The following is a 15497-nucleotide window of genomic DNA, read 5'->3' as shown; positions in this document are numbered from 1 at the left end:
AACATTCTGTCAAAACAATTTGCGGGCACTCTGTTCAAGACAGAATTGTTGTATCCAGGTAAGATTCAACAGGGATAAATCATTTTATGATTAAAAAATCTAACTTTTAGTGTCATTAATATGTGAGGATTTCTGTGCTGTCCCCAAAATGGTAGCAACTAGGAGAAACATTTTAAGAAAAATGTTAATAAATCTAATCCTCTCCTAGAGAACTAGAGTAATGTGCATTTCCAGCAGATTCTGGAAAAGGAAGAAACTACAGGTCACAACCCTCCTTTACAACAGAAGGATAAGAATGGAAGTCACTTTCCAGCTCAGTCACTTTCCATTTCCCCACCTCAATTTCCTTCCAAACTTCTCTTCTAGCCCCCTTCCAGCAGTTTCTCCTTTCCAACATGCATCTCCAAGTTCTGCTCATTTTGCATAGCCATTCAGCAAAAAGAAAAGCCTGAGGACTGAACCAGACAAATCTCAGGAAGTCAAAGCATCTTGACACAATCCATATAGTTTTTGTTTTATTTTTACAAAATAGAATCATACTACAAGATTCTTATTTTTCAATAGATTTTTTTCACTCGTTTTAACGTTTACTGTCATTTTATCTTCACAAAAGTCCTTTGCAACAGACATTACCTCCTTTTTACAGACAACTGAGTTCAGAAGTAACTTGTCCAAAATCATAACGCTTATATGACTCTGAGTCAAGATTCAAACTCAGATCTGTAAGATTCCATAAAGCCCTTGTACTTTATTTCCTCCTATATCCAGTTATCAGATTACACATAAATAACTTCAATCATATGATGCAAAAAATTCCTTTCTGAAGTGGTCATACTTTAAAAAATACATTATATGATGATGTTAAAAGTTCTAAGGCTATAAATTAATGATTATCCTAGTGTCACCCTATACTCTAATAAGATGAAACTAAACAGGGAAAGGATTAGCTCAAAAACCAACAGTCTTCACTTTGCATTATATAATTAATTCATTCCTTGTTTAAAATTGTAAACTTCTGCCTCAATAATGAATTACTCAACAGGAATAATACACATTAGCCAAACCATGTAATAACTGAATTAGCAAATTAAGCTATTCAGACACTCAATGTCAAACGAAAAGTGATTAGCTGTGCACTCCAACTGGTGGTACCACAATTTCTACAATATCTTAATGTATCAGTAATATCAAAGCAATTATGTATAACCATTTTAATTAACAGACTCTGGAAATATTTCCAATTGAAAATGGTTTGCTTAGCAAAAGATAATTGGAGAAGCAAAGTTTATAGATTCTGATTTTATTCTCAGTATTTTTAAAATAGGCCTGTGGACCAAGTGTTACATATATCAATAAAAAGCAGTTATATTCAAGGGAGTGCTTTCTTCCATACCCCTGGTTAAATTTAGCACAGGGTACAACTCAGGACTGGGGAACAATCTGGATATCAAACTGCACCTCTAGGGGCTACTTTAGGTCAAAATAATCTTAATGAATCTTCTCTGAAAGAATCTGGACCAGAAAAGGATAAAGTACAGGGGCTAAGGGGTAAAAATATTCCTGACAATCCTACGTCCTAAGAGTAAACATAAATATACATTTGCAAGAAATTGTAAGCAAATAAATAGTCACAGTATGGCTAAGTCAACTATGGCTGTTGCATGTTCTAGCTCTAACCCTTAATCCATCTGACACCCTCACCTCAGGCCTTTTATTAGCTGTTAAATTATGAGGCCCATATCTGCTTTTTTCAAATTCTTTTTCTATCCTTCAAGTCCCTATAGCCTTCAGCACAGATTGAGGTTTCAAACTCTGCTTGCTCTTTTTTGTAATCAAAACTAGGTCTTTGACAGACAAAATTAAGAGACATTATTTTCTGAAGCTTAAAAAAATCTTTGAAATCTCAGTTTAACCTTCTTTTGAAATCACTATAAAGGTAAAAACTGAAGGATTTGTTGGAATAGTTCACTAACTAATGAATTTTTACATAAGTGGTATTTATATTTATCAAAAAACCAAGTTGATGATTATGATTATTTAATATTTCTGTAAATATTAAAGAAACCTACTGAGATAAAGAAAAATCTTGCCAAGCATTATTATAAGAATGTCTCTTTAACGTTAACCAAATGATTGTGAAACATGTAACTAATCTACCAAATCTGGCAAGCATTGTGTATCATAAAGAGACGCCTTTAACAGGTACCCAATTAAAAAATACTTTTTGAAAAGCTGAATTAGAAACCTCTATAGCAATTAATATGTCATACAAAATAGAGAAAATGAGTAAATACCTGAGCTGAAGTGGCTGTTTCCTGTAAATGACCACCAGCAACTGCTCCTTTGGAAGCTGCTAAAGGGACACTGTGCATTTTGGGGGTTCCTGGAGTATCAGTCTTCTCATCTGTCCTATGTGACTGCCAGGCTTCCTTTCGATGATGAGATTCAGTAGCTTGCTGGTCTCCAAAAGCAGCCCAAGAGCAGCTATCTTTCTGTCCATCCTCAAAAGCATTCCAGTCTACAACCTGGCTAGGACCAGCTGAACTGAAGTCCGCAAAATCATCAGAGTCCTGAAAATCACTGCAGTCATCTTGAATATTTGGCACAGAATCAAAATCTCCAAACTCACCTTCTTGCCCAATTTTCAGTTCTGAAACAGGTTCAGTGCCTGTCCCAGTAGATTTTCTTGCCAAACTGCATCCCTCTGATAAACTATCAGAAGTTTGTTTTAGAACTGACTCAGTAAATATAATTTCCTCTGGGCAAGAGACAGCATTTGATTCCCCAAATTCTCCAAAGTCATCACCTGGTTCACTAAAATGTGGAAAGTGCTCTGAGGACTCTTCAAAAGTGACGTCACTCATTGAATCTTGTGTACCAGTAACAAAAGGTGGAGTTGTGCCACTGGCTGTGCCAAAGTCACCAAAATCATCCTCATTGGTATCGTTGCAAGTCACAAAGTCATTACTACTATCATCGTTTTTTACACTCATAGAATCATCCAAAACATTTTCTTCTGTAGGATCAATGCTGAGGCTTCGGGAATCAGTACACTTTCTACTTTCTTCTTTGGAAGAACCAACTTCATCATCAGCATCGTAAGTTTTAGTAGAATCCATGCATAGGTCAGCACGTTTAGAAGTAAATAAATCAAGTTTTTCCTCAGTTTTACATTGTTCTCTCCTACTGGCTTCTGAATTTTCAGTTGAGTCTACCAAACTCCAAGCCTTTGATTGAACACTTGAATTTAAAAATTCATCCTGTTGCAATGTTGGAAGGCTTTGTTTTTCACTGGTGAAAGCTCCATTACTCACCATGCTTATTTCTGAAACACAAACCTGATCCTCTCCAGCACTGTCTCCTTTATCACCAATGCTTCTATCCAAGGACACTTCTTTTACAGAATTCAGTTCATTGACTCTATTAATTTTATTGTTTTCCTGAATGGTAAGTGCTTCTCTATCATTTAAAACTGCACATCCTATTTCTTCTAGTTGTATCCTTTCTTTTTTGGAAAATGTGGCAAAATCTGCAAATTCCTCCGCAGGACTAGGTGCAGAGTCTAAATTATACTCAGTACTGTGAGTGCTAAGAGGCTTTCGTCCTTTTGAATCAGCTACAGTGTCCAGATCATCTGTTCCCTGAGGATTTACAGTTTCCAATACTGCAAACCCATTTGTTAGAATCTCCAGACAAGGAGGCTTTTCACCATTGCAGCTCTCTAACTGCTTGTTTTGATGAACAACATTCATATCAGTTCTAAAATCTCCTGGAGAGAAACTTTCAGGTGTTCCAACATTCTGTCTCTGCTCCACTACTTTATTTAAATCTCTTGGACTTTCTATGCCATCAATGGAAGTATCTAAAGTTTTAGGTGAAATTATTTCTTTGCTGGTGGTAGAAAGTAAAATATCAGACTGTCCTTTCACAGAAGAAGAAAGTTCAGCAGTGATGTCCTTATCATTACCATTTTTGATGGACTTAAAGCTTGTAAGGCTATCTACATTTTCTGAGAAATCATGAATTGGCATAAAATGGTTTGAAGGTACAAACTCTTCCTTGGGATGAGTATAATCTGGTGTATCAAAATCAACAAACCCTACACCAGAAGGGCTAACTTCGGAAAACCCACCAAATTCCCCAAATTCATCCTCATCCTCATCCTCAGCTCCATTGTCTAGTGGTGGTGGGGATGAAGAGTACATTCGAATGATGTCTGGCTCCATTGTTCAATGGCTTTCAAATAATTAATTTACACCTGAAAAAAAAAAGATTTTTTTTTTTAGGGAACTGATTACATAGAACAAAGTCTTTCAAAATTCTCTCAAAGAAACTTCAAAACTATGCAAATTTACAGTGCTCTGTTTTTTATCTTTTAAACTATTTTTATCTCAGGTGGGATTACACAGCTATAATATAATGGCAAAAAAAAAAAAAGAAGAAAAACACTCTCTTCTAGTGTATGTTTCCACGGGCATTGGTAGTACATTACTGAATCTGGGGATTCCAGAAAATTTCAAATAAATACTTACAAAAGTATATGTACAAAAGTCTCTCTTGGGGCACTTGCTTGTTCTCTTAAGCTCTCTTTCCAGTTCATTGGGGACTCAGGGCTTGCCTTATGGATTTGTATGAGTTCTTCATAAATAAAAGACATGAAAATTTCATCTTTAATAATGGCTACGAATATTGATATTTTCCTCACTTTACTTTTCAATGTTTATTTCTGACCCAAGTTAATTTTTTTTCTTTTAATAGACTTTATTTTTTTAAATAAGTTTTAGGTTCACAGCAAAATTGAGCAGAAGGTACAGAGATTTCTCATATATCTCCTACCCCCATTCATGCATAGCCTCCTCTATTATGAACATCGTCCACCAGTGGTATATTTGTTACAATTGATGAACCTACATTGACACATCATTATTACCCAAAGTCCATAGTTCATATTAGGGTTCACTGTTGGTGCTGTACATTCTATGGATTTGGACAAATGCATAAAGACGTGTCCACCATTACAGTATCACACAAAATAATTTTACTGCCCTAAAAATCCTGTGTTCCACCTATTCTATTCATCCCTCCCTCTCCCCTGCCCTGGCAACCACTGGTCTTCTTACTGTCTCCATAGTTTTACTTTTTCCAGAATGTCGTATAATTGGAATCACAGAGTATGTAGCCTGTACACACTGTATGATTGGCTTCTTTCACTGATCACTATGTATTTAAGGTTCTTTCTCCATATCTTTTCATGGCTCAATAGCTCTTTTTTCTTTTTTCGTACTGAATAATGTTCCACTGTCTGGATGTACCATAGTTTATTTAATTTTTTATAACTTTCAATTTTGAAATTGCTTAGGACTCACAAGAAGTTGCAAAAATAGTACAGAGAGTTCTCATGTATACTCCCACCCAGTTTCCCTCAATAAGAATACGGTAAACAACAATAGTACATGATCAAACCCTGAAACTGACATCAGTACAACCTATTAACTCAGCCACAGACCTTGTTTAGATTTCACCACTTTTTTTCTTTGTGTGTGTGTCTGTATAGCTTTATGAAATTGATCATATGTGCAGATTAGATTTCAGTAACTTGTCACTACAATTGGGGATTAGAACTGTTGCAAAAATAGTTCAATAATACTCATCAATATAAAGAAAGTCCCTTGTGTTATCCCTTAACAGTCATGCCCTTCCCTAAACCCTAACTGCTGGCAACCACTGATCTATTCTCCACCATTATAATTTTGCTATGTCAAGAGTGTTATCTAAATGGAATCATATAATATGTAATCCGTTGAAGTCGGCTTTTTCACTCAGCTTAATGCCCTCAAGATCCATCCATGTTGTTGCATGTGTCCACAGTTCATTCTTTTTTATTGCTAAGTAGTGTTCCATTATATAGATGTTGGATGTTATAGATGTTACCACAGTTTGTTTCTCCATTTACTCCATTCAAGTCATTTGGGTTATTTTCTGTATTTTACAACTACAAATAAAGCTGCTATGTACATTTGTGTACAGATTAACCTGTGAACATGAGCTCTCATTTCTTTAAGATGAATACCCAAGAGTGCAAATGCTGGGTCACATGGTAAGTGTGTGGTTAACTTTATAAGCCAAACTGTTTTCCCAAGTTAATTTTTAAGGGGTCAAATTGGTTAATTTTCCATTAGTAATTTTCTTCATTATTTTGCTATCATATAAGCTTAAAACTGAATAATTATTCACTTATTTTCTTCTACTTAGAGGGTTTTTTTTACATTTAATTTTTAATACATCTACAATTTATTTTGGCATATGGTCTAAAGCAAGGGTCTAAGTGAATTTTTTTCTGACTAGCAATTATCATAATCCCATTTATTGAATAATCCTTCCCATGCCCACCAGTTTGATACCTTCTTTTTCTATATATTTAATTCTTAAATGAAATCTATGTCTGGGTTATTTTGGTGCTCTCTATTAAACAGTCAAAAGTGTCACAAGACAAACTTAACATTAAAAGCAAAGGGTAGATTAACATCAAAGTCCTAGAACAAAAACAGCCCATAGACAATGAATTGATACTTACTGCAATTCAGTTGTCCTTAGACACATAAGGAAAACGTTTACTACAAAATTCAACCAGTTTTGCAAGCTAACAACAACAAAACTTTCTTCCGACTCTCAGGATAAAATTTCATAAGATCTTCCAGTTTTACAGAGAAGGTACCTTAGAAACCACATAATTTAATTCAGAGATGAGGAAAATGAGGCCTACTGGTCAGCAACTTTACCAACAGTCAATACAGCTGGTTAATAGAGAATGGCTTCAGAATTTAGAAAAGATCTTTAGGTCAATGACTGGTCAGCTGCTGAGAGAAATAAGTGAGTCAAGAGAAAAAAACATTCCATTGTAACATATCTACTTTAAATTGTTTACCTATGAAATCAGCATTATAAAGAAGGAAATAACTGCTTTAGTGCTAAGACACCTTCTTTTCTGCTGATTTAAAGAGGAAAAAAAAAAAACAGTAAAAGATACACATAAGCCCTATTTTCTTCCCTTGTCTAGAGCACAAAATACCCCTTTTAATGCTGGCTGTACAGGGTCATTTGACCTTTGACAGTTTCCCTTTAATGATGAAGTTCCTAGTATTTAAAAATACTCTCCAATTGTTAATGAAAGTGTGGAGAAAGGGACACTTGTACACACATACTACTGGTGGGTGCATACATTGTTACAAGGCTTCCAGAAGGCAATCTGGCTATACTAAAAAATAAAAAGTTTTTAAAGTAAAACAAAATGCTCCAAAGGGATTACTTAAGCAAATTATGCTACATAGGATACTATGTACTCATTAATATCATAATTCCTTTTTTTTAATTTAAAAGCATTCATAATGATGGGAACATGTCAAAAGGACACAAAAACCAGCTTGAAGGGGTTACTGCTGTTTAAATCAGGGACAAATTGAGCATCAAAATAAAGATGATGATAGATTATAATTCACTAAATAAAATAATAAACTATCAGTCCTCATGGATATAAACATATAAGTGAAATAAACTGAAAGTTAGATGAGGAACAAGTTACTGCATAGTTTCAAAATATCCCTACAACATACTTAATTACAAAGGGAACAAGTGTTAACTTTACCGTGGTGAAGCCTGACACTTAAGTGATCAAAGTGAACATCACTAGTAATGGGAATATCGAAATCATGCATCACCTGACAAGATGCAATGAGGACACAGACTCACTTCTGGAATATTGCTGCCAAAAATACATAGCCTGAATAAATTCATGAGGAAACTTCAGACAAATTCAAATTGAGAGAGAGTCTACAAAACAACTGGCCTATAATCTTCAAAAGTATTGATCAATGTCATGAAAGTTATGAAGAAATTGGAAAACTGTTCCAGACTGAAGATGACTGAAGAGAAATGACAAGTAAATATAACACTTGTTTCTCAACTGGCTCCCATTGTTATAAAGGTCATTATTGGGATGACCGTGAAACTTGAAGAGCCCAAGAATTAGACAGCAGCAATACATTGATGCTAATTTCATGATTTTGATGGTAGTATTGTGGTTATATAAGAGAATGTCCTTGGTATACACTCTAAAATACTTGAAAGAGATGGGGCATCAGGTTGGCAACAGTCTCAAATTGTTCTGGAAAAAAATCTTATTTGTACTGAAACTGCAACTTATTTATAAGTTTGTGATCACTGCAAAATGAAAAAGATTAAAAGCATTCCAGGAGATTTATGTTTGCATTTAAAATATGCCTACTTTATAAAAAATGTGTTACTTATACAATAATAATGCTTTATTAAAAATTGTGGCAAGATAAGCATAACATAAAATTTACCATTTTAACCATATAAGTGGAATCATACAGTATTTGTCCTTTTGTGACTGGCTTGTTTCACTTAGCATAATATCCTTAAGGTTCATACACGTTGTAGCATGAGTCAGAATTTCATCCTTTTTAAGGCTGAATATTATTCCATGGTATGTACATACTAACATCTGTCGACAGACGGATAGGTCGCTTCCACCTTTTGGCTATTGTGAATAACGCTGCCATGAATGTGAGTGTACAACATACCTTATTTTTAAAACTTTTTAGTTTGAAATAATAATAGATGAACAGAGTTGCAAAAATAGTAAAGTCTGTACACCCTTCACCCAGTTCCTCCTAATGGTGACATCTCAAATAGCTCTAGTACAATAGCAAAACTGGAAATGTTGGTATTACTATCAACTAGACTACAGACCTTACTCAGTTTTCACCATTAAAAAAAACCCAAAACACTTGCATTCATCTGTGTTTGTGTATAGTTCAATTTTATCCCACGTACAGACCTATGAAACTACCACTATCAAGAAACAGAATTGCCCCAACTCCCCTACCTCATTCCTGTCCCTGGGCAACCACTAATCTGTTCTCCATATCCATAGTTTTATCATTTCAAGAATGTTATGTAAATGGAATCATACAGCATGTACCCTTTTGAGGTTGACTTTTTTCACTCAATACAATGCCCTTAAGGTCCAATGTATGGTTATTACGTGCATCGGTAGGCCAATTATTTTTATCGTTGAGTAGTATTCCACTGTACAGATATACCAGTTTGTTCAACCACTGACCAACAGAAGGACATATGGGTTATTTCCTATACTTTACTATTATAAATAGTATATATACTACATTAATAATATATACACTAATAGTATATTTAAATAGTATTTAAAATAAAGATGCTAAGAGCATTTACGTACAGGTTTTTGTGTGAACATAAGTTCTTATTTCTCTGGGATAAATGCCCAAGAGTATAATCACTGGGTCCTAAGTTAGTGCATGTTTAGTTCTGTAAAAACTGCCAAACTATTTTCTAGAGTGCTGTATCATTTTATATTCTCATAATACTATATTTTAAAGAACCATCTGTGATGTTTAAGTAGAATCTGTTCATGGTTAATCTATTGCTTTTTCTAAAACTTTTTATTGTTTGAAAAATAAAATATTTTATTATTTCAAGGCTTATTTCAAACTCAGATGTTAAGGCAAATATAAAGATCTGAAATCAGGAACTTTGTAACCAATCCAACAACACAAAGTAGTTTTTCTTCCTGTCACACCCTGGCAAGGTACTCTCTTTCTCTTAGGTGCAACAGGCTCTATCAGCCCCCCAGACTACGAACATTTCCACATTCCTCAAACCTGTGTCACCTATCGATGGGAAGAACGTGGGCTGCACATTCCCCTTCAGCAGGTCTTGGCTCTGGCCCAACTCACCCTTCAGAAACCTAAGAGAGTGCCACTGCTCACGAGTTTCAGCCAAGAATGCCAACCAGCCAGTGTGAAGGAGGCCTGAAATTTTTCAGAAAATTCTTCTGTGCCCAGGGCAATTCAGTAAAATTTGTTAACTGAAGTCTATTTGTTCATTTGTTAACTGAAGTATTATTTGTATAATGAATTTACATATTAAGTCTGACTTAGACAAACCTAACTTTTTTTTTTTAACCACAGGAAAATATGGATTTTAAAGTAGATATTTCTACTTAACAGAGAAAAGAAAAAAAGATAGATGAGCTACTTTAATACAGTGTCTGGCACACAACCACCTCAATAAATGTTTCTTCATCCTTAATGAACTACTTACACCACACACAAGGAGTCCTAATCAATCATCCAGTTTCTTTACAACCTGAACAAGCACTTGTACGTGTGTGTGTGTGTGTGTGTGTGTGTGTGTGTGTGTGTGTGTCTCTGCGGGGAAGGGGGTGTGCTCAACCTGCCATTTTTTTGTCTGCTTATTCCAAGACCTGTTAGAGGAGAGTAAACAAGTAATGGGGATATCCAGAAAAGATTCAAGTCATAGTATACACAAGGCTCTCATGACTGAGTAGTAATGGTAGTCCTAAAGGTAGTCAGAGCAGCCCTGTGCCAGAGTAGCAGCCAAGGTGACAGGGGATATAATGAGTGAAGGAGATTCAGTATTAATCTCTCACAAGAAAAGGAGCCACATTTGCTTAAGGAGTTCTAGCCTCAAGTCTGAAATAGTCTTAGAAAAAAAAGATGGTGAGTCTCTAGGCTGAAAGCTCTGGGGCTAAGTGGCAGGGAGGGCTTGACAAGGCAGAGGAATGAAGAGGGATTGGGCTATCATCTAAGACTATCTAAGCCATTTCAAAATGGTTTCTCAAGAAGGACAAAATTGGAGGATTTAACCTACCAGGTACCAAGCCTCGGTTTAAAGCTATATGGCCACATGATAACAAAAATGCCAATGCAGTGTGGGGGGGAAGAACAACCTTTACAACAAATGGTGCTAGATCAACTGGGGAAAAGGTCTTTGACTCTACCTAACATCTTACCCAAAAGCTAGCTCCATACAGACTGTAGGCCTCAATGTGAAAGGAAAAACAATCAACCTTCTAGGAGATAATTTAAGAGAATATTTGCATGACTTTAGGGAAGACAAGATGTTTTAAACAAGTAACAGAAAGCACTACTCATGTAAGAAAAAACTGATAAATTGCACTTAAGATTAAAAACTTCTGTCCATCAAAAGAACAACATTAAGAGAACGAAAAAGCAAGCCAATGCCTGGAAGAAGATATCTGCAATACATATAATTGTCAAAGACCTCACATCCAGAATATGCAAAAAATTCCTACAAATCAATGTGAGACGACCTAAAAGAAAAATGGCCAAAATATTTAAACAAAAGAGTATTTCACAAAGGTGGATGTCCAAATGGTCAATAAGCATTTGAAAAGTCGTCAGGGAAATGCACATTAAAACCACAACAAGAAGGACTTCCCTGGTGGCACAGTGGTTAAGAATCCACCTGCCAATGCAGGGGACACGGGTTTGAGCCCTGGTCTGGGAAAATCCCACATGCCGCAGAGCAACTAGGCCCGTGAGCCACAACTACTGAGCCTGGACGCTACAGTCTATGAGCTGCAACTACTGAGCCCACACGCCACAACTACTGAAGCCCGTGCGCCCTAGAGCCAGCATGCCGCAACTACTGAGCCTACACACTGCAACTACTGTAGCCTGTGCACCCTAGGGGCCATGTGTTGCAACTACTGAGCCTGCGGGCTGCAACTACTGAAGCCCGCACGCCTAGAGCCCATGCTCTGCAACGAGAGAAGCCACCACAATGAGAAGCCCGTGCACCACAATGAAGAGTAACCCCCCACTCGCCACAACTATAGAAAGCCTGCATGCAGCAATGAAGACCCAATGCAGCCAAAATAAAGAAACAAACAAAAAAAACACACCACAAAACACAACTACCCACCCACCAGAATGGCTAAAATTAGAACAATTTAAACTATAGCCACTGATGGCAAAGATGTGGACCAACTGGGATTCTCTTTGGAAGTATCTACTAAAACTATACCAGGTTTATACCCCACATATAAATATATGCACTAAAAGACATGCACAAGACTTACGACAACTTAACTGAAAATAACCCAAATGTCCATCAACAGGTGAATGGTTAAGATAAACCATGGTATAGACAAACACGGCAATGAAAAGAACTATTACTATATGCAACAACATGGATGACTATCACAGACATAATGTATAAAAGAAACCAGATAAATACACACAAAATACACACCGTATAAGTCCATTTCTATGAACTTCAAAACAGGCAAAACTAATCTATGGTGGTAATTCAGAAGAGTGGTTATTTATAGGGAGGGGGTAGAGTACTGAATGGAAGGGGGCATAAAAGAGCCTGTTGGATGCTAATAGAGATAATGTTATTATCTCTTGACCTGGGTAGTAGTTACACAGGCACATACTTTTGTAAAAATTCACCCCATTGTACACTTACGGTTTGTGTGCTTTGCTGTGTGTATGCTATACGTCAAAAAGTGTTTCTCAGAAAATCAACATACTTAGATTAACAGCAGCTATGTTACAAGTGAATGAATATATGATCAGAGTTAAAAATATACCATTCTATAAAAAAAAAGTGCTTGTTTAACCTTGCCTTATTCTGGGATTTAAGGCTATATATGTATGCCTCAAGAGGTAGTATCGTATGGGGGAAAGATGTTGGATCTGGAGTTTGGCAGATCCTAGGTTCAGATTCTGGTTTCCCCGTTTACTATGTTTGTTAGTTTGCCCTCTCTGAGCTTCAGTTTCCTATCTATAAAAAGGGGCTAGGAGGCCCTACCTTTCAATACTGTTATGAGTATTAAAGATAACAGACCTTAAGTACCTGGCACATTCTATGCAGTCAATAAGTTATAAACTATCATCACATTTGAACTTGCACCAAGTCTGTGGCTCAAATCATAGTCTACCATTAACAAAATCTAAGCCAGTGTTTGCTTAGTTGGCACAAACATTCACATGACTCTGCATATACTTTTATAGGTCACTGAAAGAATAAATCATTAAAGAAAACTATTACTAACCACATTAAAGATACATGAAGTTGACTTTACTTCTAATTTCTATAACCAATCCCTAGAAAATAGGAAACAATGCCCAAGGTTAAAAGACTGAGACCGTATCCTCTGAACCAACTCAAGGGACCAATAGTAGTCTGTTAAAAGATGGAGGTTTTGAAGTGGAACAGGCCAAGGCAACCCAGAAGGTCTCACCAGTAGTACCCTGAATTATACGGCTGTGGATACTTTCAAGTTAGAGGAACGACCACAAGAAGAAAAGCTTCTAAGAAGGTGCCTGGTTGGATTAGGATTCCACATATTCCTCTAAGAGAGAGTTAATCCTCGACCAACCCTCTACCCTCCATCATCCACACAAAGTGTTAACTACCCCAAAGATCCCTGGGCTCACATTTGGTGATAGTGGTGGGGTCTCTAAGAGGCCCTCTAGGACTCTCCCAGAATCAAACATCGAGAGTTCCTTCCAGAGAAGCTAAAAACCCACCAGAGAGAAATTCCCATCTTTTACAGGACATCAGCCCAGCTTTATCAATGTGTACATCAACTTTCAAGGCCAGATAGTACTTCTAGATGATACAATCCAGCTTTACTAAGGACCCTTCGCTCCAAACTTATTTTTATAGGGACTGGGACAGAAGTGGGTGGTGGTGGTGAAGAACACAAGCAGAAAGGTTAGTGGTAAGAAAAGGGAGAAGAAAGACAAACAATTGTATCTGAAGTTATGTTACTGACTTAGGTAGTACAAACCACACTAACAAGGCTTATTTAATGAAACACATACACAGACACACAAAATCACAAAATCACTACCTTTTACCACAATATGTTTGAGGTTTATAATTAATCATTTGTTAAATCATTTGGGTGAATGAAAAAAAATCTGTATTTTCTTTAGAAAAATGAATGAAAATATTACATAAGCAAATAACATCAATTTGCATTACAAATGTTGCCTGCTACTGCAGTAGTTCAAATTATTCAAATCTTTACTGTAATATCCTCATGGGAGTTTTAAGATACTATCACTATCAAAATGCACTGTAAATGAATCCGCCCTGCCCATATTCCTGCTTAAGAGTCGTCTTGTCATAAAGAAACAAAAGGGAAAGCCCTTCTTCTAAGCCATATGAAGATTTAAATTTAGTTAACTTTTTGGTTTTCAATACATCTAAAGATGACTGGAATATGATGTCACAAAAGTTTTCATGCCTCTAATATTTAGAATCTACGAAAGGATAATATTTTTTCTCTTTTTGAGTGCTTTGTCCTCAGCATATTAGCTCACTCACAGCTAACAAAAAAAAGAGAGCCCCTAAAAATAAAAGCTTTTTAGTAAAGAATTGAGAAAGATGGTGTTGTTTGTTTTTAGGACTATCATCCTCCCATCAACACAGGCTACAAACTTTAAGGCTACTTAATCACATTCCCACAATCTCAAAGCTGAGCATTTTTCAGATTTCAGAATTTCTTAGAACTTGACAATTTAAAAACAAAAACCCAAGATACCACTGACATCAACTGTATCAATAATATGCAATATTATTTAAAATATCTTTTAAATAAATAGTATATTCCACATACTTTAATTCTCTGCTTCCATCAATAACAATATTAATATTTATTGGGCGCTAACTATGTGTCAATACTATGTGAAAAGCACTTGTGAATTATCTCATTTATTCCTCACACTATAGTATGAGGTAGGAATGATTATCTTCATTTTACAGATGAAGAAATAAAAGCTTAAAGAGGTTAAATAATTCCTCACAGTAGTATAACTAGTAAGTGGTGAGTCAGTCACAAGCTAATAAAAATATCTGAAGAATGTCCTATCGCAGAAATAATTGACATCCAATATTAGAATTACAAGAATCTTCCCTAAAAGTTTTCTGAAACTTCCACAACAATTTGGAAGGAGAAAAAAAGGTGCTTACGAGCTAAGATGAAGAAAGTATAATCAGGCTTCCCTGGTGGTGCAGTGGTTAAGAATCCTCCTGCAATGCAGGGGACACAGGTTTGAACCCGGGTCCGGGAAGATCCCACATGCTGTGGAGCAACAAAGCCCGTGCGCCACAACTACTGAGCCTGCACTCTAGAGCCCGCGAGCCACAACTGCTGAAGGCCGCGCCTAGAGCCCGTGCTCCGCAACAAGAGAAGCCACTGCAATGAGAAGCCCGCACACAATAACAAAGAATAGCCCCTGCTCTCGGCAACAAAGACCCAATGCAGCCCCCACCTAAAAAAAAAGAAAAAGTATAACCAACAAAAATGCCAAGAAGTGAATTTGTTTCAATATTAATGTACATAGTGGTAAAAACGTGGTAAACAATGAAAATAAACAGCAAAATATCTTTATACCTAAGTTGACCACCCTCAAAAGGCCAGACTGCCAAAAGTGACAACCAAATTATGTCTTCCCTGGTTTCAATATAAGGATGAGTCACAAAAGTACAAATATACTATATATAAGGTAAATGACAATGTGAGCAGCAGCACATACTCACTCTTCAATGAATGCTGCTAAACAGCAATAAAAGTTATTACTTTACAGAAGCTGGTT

At 36.3% G+C, this 15497-nt stretch overlaps 1 protein-coding gene across 4 annotated transcripts in view; it reads right to left on the bottom strand.

The window, feature by feature from the left end:
* The window catches only part of AFTPH (aftiphilin), a 63877-nt gene that overhangs the window by 32818 nt on the left and 15562 nt on the right, over positions 1–15497 (bottom strand). For 3 of the 4 annotated variants that reach the window (XM_082672290.1, XM_082672287.1, XM_082672289.1), the window contains exon 2: positions 2295–4258. In XM_082672290.1, the coding sequence (XP_082528416.1) occupies positions 2295–4226 (1932 nt within the window). In that variant the 5' untranslated portion in view covers positions 4227–4258. Of the gene's footprint in view, positions 1–2294; positions 4259–4532; positions 4641–15497 lie in introns of those variants that run through there. The other variant, XM_082672288.1, reaches the window with a different exon arrangement.

The sequence above is a fragment of the Grampus griseus genome, assembly GCF_964374135.1.
Source record: "Grampus griseus genome assembly, chromosome: 15".
Lineage (NCBI taxonomy): Eukaryota > Metazoa > Chordata > Mammalia > Artiodactyla > Delphinidae > Grampus > Grampus griseus.
The sequence above is the reverse complement of the archived record's forward strand: the minus strand, read 5'-3'. Positions and strand labels throughout refer to the sequence as shown.